Source organism: Ochotona princeps, chromosome 3, assembly GCF_030435755.1.
Source record: "Ochotona princeps isolate mOchPri1 chromosome 3, mOchPri1.hap1, whole genome shotgun sequence".
In the NCBI taxonomy this organism is placed as follows: domain Eukaryota; kingdom Metazoa; phylum Chordata; class Mammalia; order Lagomorpha; family Ochotonidae; genus Ochotona; species Ochotona princeps.
Window position 1 is genome coordinate 91,460,106 of NC_080834.1, and position 16,395 is coordinate 91,476,500.

The following is a 16,395-nucleotide window of genomic DNA, read 5'->3' on the forward strand; positions in this document are numbered from 1 at the left end:
ACTCTGTTTCCAAGCTGGCTCCCGATAATGCATCCTGGGAGGCAGCAGGTGATGGTAGCAATGCTTGGGTCCACATGGGAAACTGGTTGAAGTTCCAAGCTTTTGGAGTCAGTCTGGCCCAGCCAGGCTGTGTGGTTGTTTGGGAGTGACTGTCAGGTGAGATTTGTCTCTGTTATTTAATTTGGTGCCTGGCGCAGTAGCCTAGAGGCTAAAGTCCTCGCCTTACATGTGCCAGAATCCCATAGGGATGCTGGTTTGTATCCCGGCTGCTCCACTTTCATTCCAGCTCCCTGCCTGTGACTTGGGAAAGTAGTAGAGGAAGACCCAAAGCCTTGGAAACCTGCACCCGTGAGGGAGAACCAGAAGAAGCTCCTGGCTCCTGGCTTCAGATCAGCTCAGCTCTGGGTGTTGCAACCCCTTGGGAAATGAACCAGCAGGTGAAAGATCTTTCTTTCTGTCTTTCCTCTCTGTAAATCTGACTTTCCAGTAAAGACAAATCTTTAAAAAGGAGAGATATACTATTTAGAACAAAAATTTTTTTTGTATTTATAATGTTTATATATAATCATTGTGATTTGATTAAGTCAGGGTGATACATCTGCGATCTTTAAAGATTTTTTTATTCACAAGACAGATTTTTTAAGGATTTATTTTTATTGGACAAGCAGATTTACAGAGGGAAGGAGTCACATACAGAGAGAAAGCACTTCTGTGTGCTGTTTCACTGCCCAAGTGATTGCATCGGCAGGAGCTGAACTGGTCCGAAACCAGGAGCTTCAAGGTCTCCCACATGGGTGCAGGGTCCCAAGGCTTTGGACCATCCTCAACTGCTTTCCCAGGCTACAAGCAGGGAGCTGGATGGAAAGTGCAGCAGACAGGACATAAAGTGGTATCCATATGGGATCCCAATGCCTGCAAGGTTAAGTTTGAGCCATTGAACCATTTTTCTAGGCCCATAAAAGGCAGATTTATAGAGAGGAGGAGAAACGGAACATTTGTCCACTGATTCACTCCCCAAATGGCCTCAACAACCAAAGCTGAGCTGATCTGAAGCCAGAAGCCTTCTCTCATCTCCCATATGGGTGCTTGATCCCAAGGACTTGAGCCCTCCTCCTTTGCTTCCCCAGCTCATATGAAGAAAGCACTATGGGAACTGAAGCAGCCAGGATTTCAACTAGTGTCCATATGGAACGGCAGCTCTGCAAGGCAAAGGGATTAACCTGTTGAACTGCCACTTTGGCTCATGTATTTTTTTTTTTTTAACATTTATTTATTTGAAAGACAAAGTTACAAAGAAGGAAAGATATGCTTTATCTGCTGGTTCACTCCCTGGTTGGCCATAGTGACTGGAACTGGGCCAAGGAAGAAGTTAGGTGCTTCATCCTTGTCTTCCATGTGGAGGGCAGGGGACAAAGTACTTAAGCAATCTTGTTATTTCCGTACTGATATGAATGTGTTAGTAGAGAACTGGATCAGATATGGAGCAAGTGGGATTCAAACTGCACTCATATTGATGCTGACATTACAAGAGGTGGCTTAATCTATGTGACACAACACTGGCTCCCTGCAGTACATGTTGAAGATATTTTAGGTTTGTTTTTTTTTAAGATTTATTTATGGGATCCAGGGCGGTAGCCTAATAGCTAAAGTCCTTGCGTTTCACGTGCCAGGATCCCATATGAGTGCCAGTTCTAATCCCAGCATCCCTGCTTCCCATTCAGCTCCCTACTTGTGGAAAGTGGTGACGGATGGCCCAAAGCCTTGGGACGCTGCACCCATGTGGGAGACTAGAAGTGGTTCCTGGCTCCTGGTTTTGGATCAGCTCAGCTTCAGCCATTGTAGCCACTTGGGGAGTGAATCATTGGCTGAAGATCTTCCTCTGTGTCTCTCCTCCTCTCTGTATATCTGACTTTCCAATAAAAAAAAATAGTTTTACTTGAAAGAATTAGGAGAAGCAGATCTTCTGTTAGTTCATTCTGACCTCTATGGCCACAGCTGAGTGGGTCTGAAGATGGGAGCTGCTTCTGGGTGTTCCGCATAGGTGCAGGGGCCCAAGGCCTCAGGCCATCTTTCACTGCTTTCCTATGCTTTAGGAAGGGAGCTAGATTGGAAATGGAAGATCAGGGACTAAAACTGGTACCTGTATGTGGTGCCAGCACTGCAGGCAGATTAATAAGCCGTAGTAGAGGTCCCTTGGGATTTTGTGTGTGCAGTTGGCTAATCTACCACTTGTGGCTCTGTATCCCTTCTTGGTGCACTAGTTGAAGCCTGACTGTTGTACTTCCATTCCAGTTTCATGCTGATGTGCTTGGGAAAGTTGCTGAAAATGGTTCAAATTCTTGGGGCCCCTGCTATCCTTGTGAGAGGCCTGGATGGAACTTTGAGGTTCTCGCCTGGCCCAGCACTAGCCTTTTGGGAAGTGAACCAGGAGGTGGAATATGTTTGTCCCTCTCTCAGAGAAGATAGATCTTTATGCATTTTTAACCAATATAGTTATTATATATAAGAGTATTTCAAAAATCTTGTGAGGAATAGAATTAAAAGAAACTTTTAAAAAAGAACATTTAAAAAAGAAACTTTGAAATATCTGTATGGTTTTACATAACATGTGGGATTTTTTTAATTTTTTTTTAAATAGTTTTTTTTTTAAGATTTATTATTATTGGAAAGCTGGATATACAGAGAGGAGGAGAGACAGAGAGGAAGATCTTCCATCCGTTGTTTCACTCCCCAAGTGACCACAGCAACGGGCCGGTTCTGTGCCGATCCGATGCCGGGAACCTGGAACCTCTTCCGGGTCTCCCACGCAGGCTGCAGGGTCCCAAAGCTTTGGACCATCCTCGACTGCTTTCCCAGGCCACAAGCAGGGAGCTGGATGGGAAGTGGAGGTGCTGGGATTAGAACTGGCGTCCATATGGGATCCCAGGGCGTTCAAGGCGAGGACTTTAGCCGCTAGGCCACGCCGCTGGGCCCAACATGTGGGATTTTTTAAAAAATATATGTTTTTTTTTTTTTATTAATTACATTGCATTATGTGATGCAGTTTCATAGGCTCTGGGAATCCCCCAACCCCTCCCCATACCCTCCCTCCATGGTGGATTCCTCCACCTTGTTGCAGTATTACAGTTCAAATTCAGTCAAGATTGTTTCATTGCAAGAATATACCAAGCATAGAGTCCAGCATCTTATTGTCCAGGTAAATTGAACAGTTTCTTGGGGAGACCATCTCTGGTCTGAAGGCAGAGCTGGCAAAATATCATCCCGATCAATTTAAAGCCACAAAATAACATCAATGACAGTTTACAGCATTATGGAATAAATTGACATGGTATTGAGTAACCAGTATGTTAAAAAAAAAATGCAAGTTCTTAACCACATCCTGTGACTATTTCATTGACATTTCAGTTTTAGTTTATACACAGAACCGGCAACATGTGGGATTTTTTAGGTGCACTTTTGAAGACCAACCCTTTCATATGGATGGATTTCAAAGTTGGTTTTTTTTGTTTGTTTGTTTGTTTGTCTGTTTTGTAGGAAAATTGAACTAATTTTTAAATACATTTGTGCACTTCAGTCTGACATTTCACCACGTTACCAGGTGTAGACACCAGCTCAGGGTGATTGTGGCATATCCATCACCTCAGACATTTATCATTTGTTTCAGCAACATTGAAAATCCAAAATAGTAGCACTCCAGAATTGAATTCCTTGGAACTGAAGCTTTGTACTCCTTCCTTGATGACCTTTCTCCCTACCTTTCCCCTGGTCCCAGTAGTCCTGATTATATTCTGTGCATATGAATTCACATGTGAATTCCACGTGAGGTCCTGCAGATTTGTCTTTCTATTCCTAGCTTCTTTCACTTAATATCTTCTGCAGGTTTATCTGTGTTGATAATTACAGCACTTCCTCCATTAAGGCTAAATAGGATGTGTGTGTATGTATATATGTGTGTATATGTATATATTTTTTGCAATATATTTTTTAAGAATATGTGCTTCAATATAACTTAAATAAGTGCTTCTATCAAAGTATTCCTTCAGTAAAATGTGTATAGTTTGCTGCCCATGATAAGCAAAAAACGACTATTTATCTTGGGCCTATTTGGGTGATTAGGAGGAGCGTGGTGCCCACGTCTGGTCAGTTCACCATCTCCAGTGCCATTTTACCCTTTTAGAGTGAGCCACACGCAAGAGTGTGGACATCAGAGGTGGCTTATGATCCAGTCTGCCTTACCCTTAATCTGTTCACAGATATTTATTTACTAATACTTTTTCTTTCCTGAGAGTTATGGAATAGGAAAATGAAGTGTTTGCTCTTTATTTACTAAATGATTGTAAACTCGAGTTTTTCATCAAAATAAAATTCCATTGTTTTAATGTTTCTGACCAACTTTGTAAAAAAAAAAAAAAAATATGTGCTTGTTTTACTTGAAAGTCACAGTTGTGAGGGAGAGAGATTAAAGACTGAGGGAGAGAGATATATATTCCATTCAGTGGTTCACTCCCAAAGGGCTGCAACAGCCAGATGAGTGGGTACAAAGCTGGGAACCAGAAGAGCTTCCTTAGCATTTGCCACATGGGTGCAGGGTTCCAGGGTCCTGGGCCATACACCATTGCTTTCCCAAGTCATCAGCAGGGAGCTGGATTGGGAATGGGACAGCCAGGACTTGAACTAGCATCATAGACAGAGGGTTAGCTTGCTACACGGCTGTACTAGCTCCTACATGCACCATATTTAACTTCATCTGTTGACAGACACTTAGGCTCCTCATGCTGACTGTTGCCTGAATATGGATGTGCAGACACTTGGTCTACATACAGATTCCATTACATTTGTTAGTGTGGTCGCAGTTTCTGGATTATATGGTAGTTCTATTTCTAATTTCTTTTCTTTCTTTTTTTTTTTTTGAGAAAACTTCCTACTGCTTTTTATGGGGTGTATAGTAATGTGTATTCCCTTTTCTCAGTATCTTCTTTATCAATGATTTCACTTATGGTGATCTTTTGCCATTTATTTACTTTCATTTTACTTGAAAGGTAGACAGATGGAAACAGCTCTTTTATCCTTTGGCTCACTCTGTAAATGCCTGTAACAGTGAGAGCTGGGCCGTGCCTGGAATTCAATCCAGATTTCCCATGTGAAGGGCAGGAATTCAGTATTACCTGTCTCTTGCTACCTGCTGCATTGTGCATTTGTAGGAAGCTGGAATTGAGAGCCTGGCTAGGGACTTGAATTGAACACTATGATTTGGAACCCAAGCATCCCAAACAGCATCCTCTAAGCCCACCCTGAGTTAGGTTTTTTTCATGAAGACCATTCTGATAGGTATGAGGGGAAATTCCATGGTGGCTTTAATTTGCATTTCCCTGATGATCAATGATATTAGAATATTTCCCAAATATGGGATCATTTTTTTGTTCTTGAAACGTGTCATCAAATCTATTACATACTTTTTTTTCCTTAAGATTTATTTATTTTTATTGGAAAGACAGATTTACAGAGAGAAGGAGAAGCATAGAGAAAGATCCTGCATCCATTGGTTCACTTCCCAAGTGGCTGCAGTGACTGGAGCTGACCTGATCTGAAGCAAGGAGGCTGGAGCTTCCTCTGGGTCTCCCACGCGGGTGCAGGGTCCCAAGGCTTTGGGCCGTCCTCCTCTGCTTTCCTAGGCTACAACATTGGAGCTGGATGAGAAGCAGAGCAGCCAGGACATGGACCGGTGCCCATATGGAATCTTGGCACATGCAAGGCAAAGACTTTAACCTCTAGGCTTCCGTACTGTGCCAGGCCAACTTATTATTATTTTTTAACGCTTTATTATATTAGTTGTAAGGCAAGGTTACAGAAATAATTGAATATTCTCTTTCTGTTGTTCACACTTCAAATGACCACAGCAACCACAGAATGGGAGAAAATTTTTGCGCACTGCACAAGTGGTAGGGAACTAACATCCAGGTTTTACAAAGAGCTTCAGAAACCCAGTGACAGCAAAAAAAAAAAAAAACAAAACAAAACAAAGAAACCAACCAACCAAACAAACAAACAAAACCACCCTGTAATAAAATGGGCAAAGGAAATGAACACACATATTTTTCTTTTCTTTTCTTTTTAAGAATTTATTTTTATTGCAAAGTCAGATATACAGAGAGGAAGAGAGACAGAGTTAGCTATTCCGTCCAATGATTCACACCCCAAGTGACCCCAATGGCTGGAGCTGAGCCAGTCTGAAGCCAGGAGCCAGGAACTTCCTCCAGGTCTCTCAAGCGGGTGCAGGGTCCCAAGGCTTTGGGCCGTCCTCTACTTTCCTCCCAGGCCACAAGCAGGGAGCTGGATGGGAACCGTATGGGATACTGGCACTTTTTCAGTTTGCCCTGTTTCTCATTAGCAAAGTGATTTTAAGTAAGTCCCAACACTTAGATTTAAAAAAAAAATATTTATTTTTATTGGAAAGTCAGATATACAGAGAGGAGGAGAGACACAAATATCTTCCATCCGATGATTCACTCCCCAAGTGACCCCAGTGGACGGTGATGCTCCAATCTGGAGCCAGGAGCCAGGAACTTCATCCAGGTTTCCCACTCGGGTGCAGGGTCCCAAGGCTTGGGGCCATCCTCGACTGCTTTCCCAGGACACAAGCAGGGAGCTGGAAGGGAAGTGGAGCTGCTGGGATTAGAACCGGCGCCCATATGGAATCCTTGCACGTGCGTGGTCAGAACTTTACCCACTAGGCTACTGTGCTGGTCCCAGATAAATCTTTTACGTAGGCATTTCTAACAGCACCCTGGGATAATCATGCTTCACAGCATTTCACTGTGGATTAGAATGATGAGACAAGTCTTTTGTATGAGGCTTAACTTTAAAAAGATTTCTGGAAGTTTGGGAGAACCAACATGGCAAAATAGGGTAAAGACACATTTAATCAGATGAAGAAACAATAGCCAGTGTAAAGCAAAGGGCACATTCTAGGAAATAGAAGAGGACAGAATGTAGCAGAGGGGCACCTGGTGACTGACAGTGGAAAGCAGTGGACACAACCATGTGGCATTGCAGTGACTGATAACCCAGCGGCATTCAATGAGCGGTGATTTGAACTGCACCAGCAGCCAGAACTCCACCAGCAACAAGGTGGGAAGGGACGCTCAGGAAGTGAACCTAGACAAAGAACTGCACATTCTGCTGGTCTGTTTGATTTGACCAGAAGCAGAGATAGAGTGGCAGGCCCAACCCAGGCAGTGTAGGAATAGGGTGAATTTCACAGCCCAGTCTGCCCCCTACAGCCAAAAAGGGCGCCATTTTGTCTACAGAGTCAAAGGTATGGGACAGGTCTGCGCATATACTGAGCTGGGAGTGAATTCATTTCTGGCTTAGTGAACTGCAACAACGTAGCAGCCTACAGGTTCCACCCATGATAGCTCAGGTAGCCTTCAGACCTGATGGTCAATTGATCAAGAATTCCACAAGTGGTACATCACGCACCATTTTGTACAGTGTGGCAAATGCTTTAAGACTGCAGGGACAACAGTGAGCTGTGCTTGTGCTGAGCTAGGAGCGAACTCACTGAGCTCAGTGTATTGCACTGGTCCCAGAGGGAAAATAATACCAACTTTGGCATTGTATGTGTCAAAATAGGTCTGTGTGGTCCCCAGATCTAACAACCAGCAGGTTCCAGCAAAGTCAGCACCACCAACTTGCTGAGTAGAATTCCTGGTGTATCCCTAATTCTGGGACCTGTTCAAACCGGCAGTGGGAGAAAGGTTGTATAGACAACGGTGCAGCCTCAGCACAGGATCGCAGGAGGTAGAGAGTGGTGAGCTAGGAGCTGGGGATACAGAGCTTTCATGGTGGAGGTCTACCAGAAGAACCCAGGGCCGGAACTCACCGGAGGGTGTGGCACATGTGACTGCAAACAAAGAACCATGTACCAACTGCAGAAACCTGCTGTAAGGAGAAGATTCTTCTAACCAGAAGTACAATGACCAAGAGTAAAAGAAGAGACAAAGGCACAATGGATATTTTTGTAGACTCCCCTGCAAAGGAGCAAAACCGTTTGGCAACCTCAGAGTTAACTGAGGAAGACATCGAGAAAATGGGGATACAGAGTTCAGAACACTTGTAATAAAGCTTCTTGTCAACAATGAGAAGCATGTAATACAAGCATTCAAGGAATTTAAGGAATATGTCACACAGGAAATGAATCATGAAAGCTGATATATCAGAAATGAATACAGGGAGCAAATTAAAAATACAGTGGAGAGTCTCCAAAATAGAATGAATTAGGCAGAAGAAAGAATATCAGAATTGGAAGACATTTCTTGTCACGAAGGGGAAAAAACAAAAAGTTTGAAGCAGAGCTGGATCAGGCCAAAAAAAAGTATTCAAGAATTGAAAGACACTATTTAAAGGTCAAATATAAGAGTTATGGGAGTCCCAGAAAGTACAGAAAGAGTAGCTGGGTTTACAAATATAATAACGAGAAAATTCCCTAATATGGGCAAAAACTGGGAAACAACATCCAAGAGGGGCACAGAACTCCCAACAGGGTGGACCAATAGTGATCTTCACCATGACACAAGATGTCTTTAATTGTACATAAGGAAAAGATGCTTTAATATGCATGTGAAAAAAGCCAATTGACATATAAAGGAATGCCAATTAAATTGACAGGAGACCTCCCACAGGAAAGTCTACACGCCAGAAGAGAATAAAGTAACATATTCCAGATTGTAAAATCCAAAAGTTGCCGGCCCAGGATGACGTACCTAGCAAAGCTTTACTTTGTCTTTGAAAATGGAATAAAATTCTTCCGCACTTAAAAAAGTTAAAAGAATACTCCTCTTGGGCCCGGCGCAGTGGCCTAGTGGCTAAAGTCCTTGCCTTGAATGCACCCGGATCCCATATGAGTGCCGGTTCTAATCCCGGCAGCTCCACTTCCCATCCAGCTCCCTGCTTGTGGCCTGGGAAAGCAGTCGAGGATGGCCCAATGCTTTGGGACCCTGTACCCGTGTGGGAGACCTGGCGGAAGTTCCTGGCTCCTGGCTCTTCAGATCGGCACAGCACCAACCGTTGTGCTCACTTGGGGAGTGAATCATTGGATGGAAGAGCTTCCTCTCTGTCTCTCCTTTCTGTATATCTTCCTTTCCAATAAAAAATCTTTAAAAAAAATACTCCTCTTTCATACCTGCTCTATAAGCGTTACTTAAAGATGTTCTCTTGATAGAGAGGAGGAATTACACCCACCAAAACCAAAGGCAATTGTGAATATCCCAGTAAAATAACAGAAAACAAAAAAAATTTTTTAAATATTTATTTATTTTTGTTACAAAGTCAGAGATACAGAGATGAGGAGAGACAGAGAGGAAGATCTTCTGTCTGATAACTCACTCCCCAAGTGAGCGCAATGGCTGGTGCTGCGCCGATCCAAAGCCGCGAACCTGGAACCTCTTCCGGGTCTCCCGGAAGAGGGGCCCAAATCTTTGGACCGTCCTCGACTACTTTTCCAGGCCACAAGCATGGAGCTGGATGCAAAGTGGAGCTGCCGGGATTAGAACAAGTGCCCATATGGGATCCTGGTGAGTTCAAGGCGAGGACTTCAGTCACTAGGCTACTGCCCCGGGCCCCAGAAAACGAAATTAACAATATATTGCTAAAATGACGACCAAATTATCATCCATTCATATTAGCTCGATGTAAATGGATTAAATTCATCAATCAGATGTTATAGATAAGCGGATTAAAAAGACAAAACCCATCTATTTGTTGCCTACAAGAGACACATCTCTACAACAAAGATGAGCAGAAAACTGTTTCTCACGGATTTTGATTTTTTTTTTAGTTTCATCTCTTCAAAACAGTTTCTGATTAAATTCTTCAGTGACTCAGAGATCATAATGTAGCATCCTTTTCTTCAAGAAGATTCTCAATTTTCGTTTCTTCAACAACACATTAATCATTCCATAGCATGTTATTTAACTTCATGGTGTTGTTAATTCCTTTTTTTCTTCCTGTTGCTGATTTTGTTCTGTGGCTTTTCATGTAAGGGGATGTACAGTAACTATGTTATGGAGACTGTCATATCCAGATGTGAGGATACAATGCAGTATGCATCTCTACTTCCAGATCAAAGTGGACTCCCAATGAAACTGTTTACTCTATCTTGACAGTAGGGTGCTTGACTGTGCCGTTTTCTCTGCCTGTAATGATGGACATATGACTATTTACGAAGAACTATAGTAATAATATAGGGCAACTCATTGGGGGAGGAGTGGACTTGGGGAGGGGGCAAAGGAAATCCCAGGGCCTATTCAACTGTATAATAAAATGATAATAACAAAAAAAAAGTTTAAAAAGACTTCTATGGTTGGCTTTATGGCATGGTGTATTAAGCTGCTGCCTGCAATGCCAGCATCCACCTGGGCGCTGGTTGGAGTCCGGCTGCTGTTCTTCTGATCCAGCCTCCTTTCAATGGGCCTAGCAGTCAAGGAAGGCCCAAAGCCTTGGCACCCTGCACCCATATGCAGGAGACCTGGAAGACGCTCGTGGCTCCTGGCTTCTGATTGGCGCAGCTCTGGCCATAGAACCCTTTCCAAAAAAAAATTTTAATTAAAATATCTGAAATACCTGTGAATTATTATATATAGATTAATTGTTGAGGAGACTATTAAAAATGTCTTCCCCCCCTTCCTTTACTTAAGGATTCCTAGATGAGGTTATGAAGAAGTATGGCAGTTTGGTTCCACTCAGTGAAAAAGATGTCCTTGGAAGACTGAAAGATGTGTTTAATGAAGACTTCTCGAATAGGTATGTCGTTGATAATAAAGTTAAGCCCGCAAATAAAATTGTTGGGATATATTACTTTTTTTTCGTTTATGGAGAAAATACTCAGCAATAAATGTATTCTGTAGTTTAATTATGTAGAATTCATGTTTTTAACTGTTGCTTCAACATCTTCATTTCAGGAAACCATTTATCAATAGGGAAATCACGAACTATCGGGCCAGACATCAAAAGTGCAACTTTCGCATCTTCTACAATAAGCACATGCTGGACATGGATGATCTGGCAACCCTGGATGGTCAGAACTGGCTGAATGACCAGGTTAGTTTGTAAGCTCTGAGACATTGCAGAAAATGTTGGTTAGCAAAATAATAGTGTATTGGTGTCTCCCATGCTGCGGAAGAAATCACCCGACACTGGAGGACGTTTCAAAGGCACTTTTATTCCAACCTTCAGTTCCTTCTTTGGGGCAGAAGCCCCTGGCTTATATATCCCTCCTATCCGTTAAATCCGTTACCCAGAAGCCTTCAGTTAAGTCAGTTAATTCCGTTATTTCCGTTACACAGAGAACCTCCTCACCCCTCCCCCAAGGCCCCTGGCTATCTCTCAATCCTCCAATCAGTTTACACACCTGAGGCAAGCAGTAAAGGGCCAATCACAGGGCACTTCCTGAAACCTGTCTCCAAGAGGAAGTAGGGTCCAGGCGCCATCTTAGGGCAGGGCATTGTCAGTGCTCCCAACAACTCCCTCTTCTTGTTTTATTAAGCAAGGGACTGTGCCTGTCTTAGGTGTTCCGAGTTTGGGCTCCCCTTACCCGTCATGGGCTAACCATGTGGCTAGGAGCGTGGCGCCTGTCTTAGGTTGGTGAAGCTGTATCGGATACTTACCCGTCTCTGGCTGCCAGTCCAACATGCCTAGCCAGACTTCTGGGGATTCTCTGTTGTGAAGGGCAAGCACAGCTTGCACTAGCAGCCGCTGTATGAAGCATCCGCTGACCCCAAAGAAATAATTGATAAGATAAAGCCCAGGCCTACTATACCGGCCCATTGGCGTGCAAAGGAAAGACCCTTTAGTATCCAATTTGTCCATTGCTCTACCGTGGCAATCTCTACTTTGGTGCTATTTATAGCGGATAACTCTCTGGGCAAATTCAATGCTCGGGACCCATTGGTGACAATAGAAGGAGTAACACACAATCCAGGTAAATGGAGCTTGTACACATACATAAATAGCATTATAAATAATATCACGACTGCAATTAACTTTAACATCTTCCCATATTCTAGAACTATTACTACTATAATTATAATTTTTTATCACTACCTTATCAATAAATGCAAAAGCTGATATATCTGAACATCTACCCCTACTGGTGCACAATACCCAAGCATTCCAGGGCTGGGCAGATACAGATTGAACAGGATTACCATATGTATAATTATATCAAACTGAACATCCCAAGTCCCATACAAATAAACCATGTAAATTATCAAACTAAACATCTCAAGTCCCATTCAAATAAACTGGAAGGCTTCTAAATAGATTAGCTGCAAGTTGGAAACTGAGAGGACCTCAGATAACATGTCCACCTGTTCTTAAGTCAAGTCCACTCATCAGTTTATGATTAGCAAGCCAGTCCAAACATGTTGATTAAACTGCTCCTGTGTCTGAAGAACCGTAGAGATCAGCCATGCCAGGGTGTTCACAGTCATAACCGCCAGTACAGCAGTAGCTATTGTTGTCACAGTGGCAGCAGTAACCCTGAAGTTGTGCTCTGGCCGCAGGTGGACTGACAGGTCTTTAACTGTCATTGGTCTGGGAAAATAGGTGGGCACGCACATCACCACAGCCAGCGGGTACTCGGTTGTATTCCAACATTCTGAAAGAAAACAATCTATTCTACAAATTAAGTTAATCCCTACTTGACTAGCATTGCTAACAAGAAACACAAACGTACCTCAGGCACACAGGAGTGGGCCTAAAAGAAAAGCAATGCAATTAACCACTGCTACCAAGCTCTCAAAAGTATCATTACCTGAATAAAAGTAAAAGCAATTCTGCAACTGGCCTCCAAAAATCATGGACATTGCTGCTCCCACAGCACAAACGGAGGCTTCACCTCAAAAGAATTCGTGGTTATACTCTACATAGGATTTTGGTAGGAATTCTTATGTTCTCTAAATGTACTGTTTTTATCTGTGAGAAAATTTTTGGAAAAGGTAAAAGAATGGCCACTATTCCTAAGGTTTAATTAGTCAATACAACGCAGGGTGATGGTACAGTAGAATTACTAATATTAACACTCACCTGAAAAAATAATAACTAGCTTGTCCTTTGGGGATCTATATTGATCCCTATTCCCCCTTTCTGTTTATATAGCATAGTTTTAATCTTTTTTTTTTTCTATGCTTCCATAGCTTTATTGCCTCTTGGCACCATTTTTTAGCCTGTTCATACGCTAACTGCTTTACCAAAGGCATTGCTGACTCCACCTCCCCAAAAATTCTAGAGGCAGTTTGAATAAGTCTAGCTACAAAATCAACATAAGGCTCATTGGCTCCTTGAGTAACTTTGGAGAGACATCCCTGTAGATCCCCACTGCCTGTTCTAAATTCCACTGGGGGTTTCCTGCAGCAGCATTACGCTGCGCAGTGTCTGAACAAAACTCTTGGTATGCCACCTTCCAAGAAAAAGCACGGGCAGAAATTGAGCTATTTATAAAAAGAGCTGCAGACCCCCAACAGCTGGGGTCACACACCAGACAATCTGATAGTCTGGTTTAAGGAGAAACTGGCAGGAAATATCAGGACCTAGGTGCTTAACAAATACTAATATATAATATATAAAAGCCTAATATACTTGCTTGTCCTGTCACTCTTCCGATTCAAATGCCATCATCTTGGCCAGTACCCGAGCTTTCACAAGACTCAGCAGCAGGAGCTTGCCGGACAAGCCTCTCAGGAATCCACCTCGGACCATTTTCGTTTTTTGGGAAAATATAGACTGATCCTCACCCCCAAATGAGGACGGGATCTGGGCCTTGGGTCTGAGGTACCAGGTTGCTTACTCTTATAGGGTTAGTATAAAGTGAAAACTGTCAAATAATAGCTTTACTAAACATTTATCCCAAAGGCCTACTTCCTGTTATAATTGAGACAGGAATACAGGTTAATAATAAATGTATCAATGATATAATATATTTTAAAAACAATAATTAGTAATTTAAATTACATAAATTTAAGAAATCCATGTTAAGTAGTAATCTTATTCAAAGTAAATGAATTTGTAGCAAAGGTTTAAAATCACTTAGATATTTTTACAATCCTATCAGAAAGCTCTGGGAGTGTCTGCAGAATTCAGAGCTCAAGGCAACCTGCTTTTGCTGTTGATATGCAAATTATGTGTATGCATTAATTTACCTGCTTTTTAAAATGTTTCCTACAGGAAGTTTAAACTTAATTCACAAAAGCTAGAATATTCTCTGACCAACAAACAGTAACACATTATAACAATTTGAAACAATTTATACAGATGACAAACATTAAGACACATGTGCGCCCGCGCACACACAAACACATGCTTTTGGAGACTTAAAAAAATTATTCTCAATCAAACTTAGTAATAGTAGTGTTCTCCAGAAACCAGTAGCTGTAAAATCATCAAGTAAATCGTCTTGAACAAAGACCTTGAGAAAAAAGTCACCGCTATGAAATCTTTTCATCATTGCAAGAATGCGAATTTTAGTCTTCCCAGTAATATAGCTATCCTAAGAATATGTAGTGAACAACCAGATACAACTGTAGAGCTAAATCATTAAAAGTGCAAACTAAAATTTAAACCTTCACAACTCCATGGATGGATACAACAGTTTGACACGACAAAATTTTACTACATTTGGCAATAATCTTAATCCAATCAACCTGATTAACTGTCTCCACAAAACGGGAGATAAATCCATTGGCATTCTTGAGGGCTCATAAGAATACCAAGGGAAACCCTAGAATTGGAAACTTTTGAATTCTTGGATGCCCTTTTAAGGATGGCTAAAATCTGGAAGAGGTTTTTGTTGTTGTTGGTATAACACATTATAGGTTAGACTTTGTTATTGACATGAAATCATCACTCAAATACCTTTAAAACAAATACAAAATCTTTACCAATTTAAAGCAGTGAGAAGTTTGTTAACCCGCCGAAAACACAAGAATTATTTTAAACTATAAAAATGCTTTATATACAATAAATACCACATTAATTTAACTTATACCTTGAAATAATTTAATAGTGAATTGCAGTTAACTTCTATAACAAATTATTTGCGATAAAATTTTACATTTTTGAAAACATCACAAATGAAACCTTAAGAATTACAAGAGATAAAATTGTTTTTTTTTTTCTTGACCTTTTCTTTCTGATCATACTAAAAAGATATTTAAAAGGTAGAAAACCAGGCAACAGAAAACTTAGGGTCAGGTAATGGAGGTCTGAATGAATCAAAAAGCAACCACCTGTAGCAATATAAGTTCTGACTAACAAAATCAGCATCCCAAGAACTGCTATCAGAGCAAAGCATTTAGCCAAGCTTTTAATGGGTGGAGGATCCTCAGAAGACTCACTTCCAGAGGCCTCTTCCTTATCCTCCGAGTCTGACTCTCCTGACTCACTTAACAATCTCTGCAGCAGGTGCTGCATGCGCACCGTGGAGGACAAATTCCCCATTGCTCTAACCTTTCTCTAGTCACTCAACCGTGAACCTTCTTGTCGCCAACTGCGAACTTTTTTATTTATTTTTTATTTTTTATTGTCGCTAACCTGCAAACCTGACATGCACGTCCCCGCCTAGTGCGGCTTCCTGAGCAAAAGACTCAGTTGTAAACTAATTCCCACTGTAAGCGGCTCCCTGAGTGATCTGCTCAGCTACTTACCTTCCTGGTATTCACCAGCTAACTTCTGTCCGAGTCACGGTACCAGATATCTGTGTCTCCCATCCCGCGGAAGAAATCATCCGACACTGGAGGACGTTTCAGAGGCACTTTTATTCCAACCTTCAGTTCCTTCTTTGGGACAGAAGCCCCTGGCTTATATATCCCTCCTATCCGTTAAATCCGTTACCCAGAAGCCTTCAGTTAAGTCAGTTAATTCCGTTATTTCCGTTACACAGAGAACCTCCTCACCCCTCCCCCAAGGCCCCTGGCTATCTCTCAATCCTCCAATCAGCTTACACACCTGAGGCAAGCAGTAAAGGGCCAATCACAGGGCACTTCCTGAAACCTGTCTCCAAGAGGAAGTAGGGTCCAGGCGCCATCTTAGGGCAGGGCATTGTCAGTGCTCCCAACAAGAGTGTAGCCTCCTGGTTGGTTTCAGTCATCATTTGGTATCAAGGATTGTTTGTTCCTTATCCGCGTGATTCATTCACGAACCCAGGATTCTAACAATGTTATTGCCATCAGCAGTATCATTCATTCTGTCTGTGATGTTCTGAAATGTGTAGGCTTAGTAAGTGATTTTTACTTTTTTATAGGTCATTAACATGTATGGTGAGCTGATAATGGATGCAGTTCCAGACAAAGTAAGTGAAATTTCCTTTATTCAGCTGGATTTTTATGTATTGAAAATACATTT

At 42.0% G+C, this 16,395-nt stretch overlaps 1 protein-coding gene across 8 annotated transcripts in view; it reads left to right on the forward strand.

Annotated features, from left to right (window-relative positions):
* SENP5 (SUMO specific peptidase 5) overlaps window positions 1-16,395 on the forward strand; it is a 54,592-nt gene that overhangs the window by 17,287 nt on the left and 20,910 nt on the right. For all 8 annotated transcript variants that reach the window (XR_009245174.1, XM_058662078.1, XM_058662076.1 and 5 more), the window contains exons 3-5: window positions 10,695-10,800; window positions 10,959-11,097; window positions 16,295-16,342. Coding sequence is in view for 7 of the 8 variants with exons in the window: in XM_058662078.1 (XP_058518061.1) it covers window positions 10,695-10,800; window positions 10,959-11,097; window positions 16,295-16,342 (293 nt within the window). In the remaining variant the exon portion in view is untranslated. The remainder of the gene's footprint in view (window positions 1-10,694; window positions 10,801-10,958; window positions 11,098-16,294; window positions 16,343-16,395) is intronic.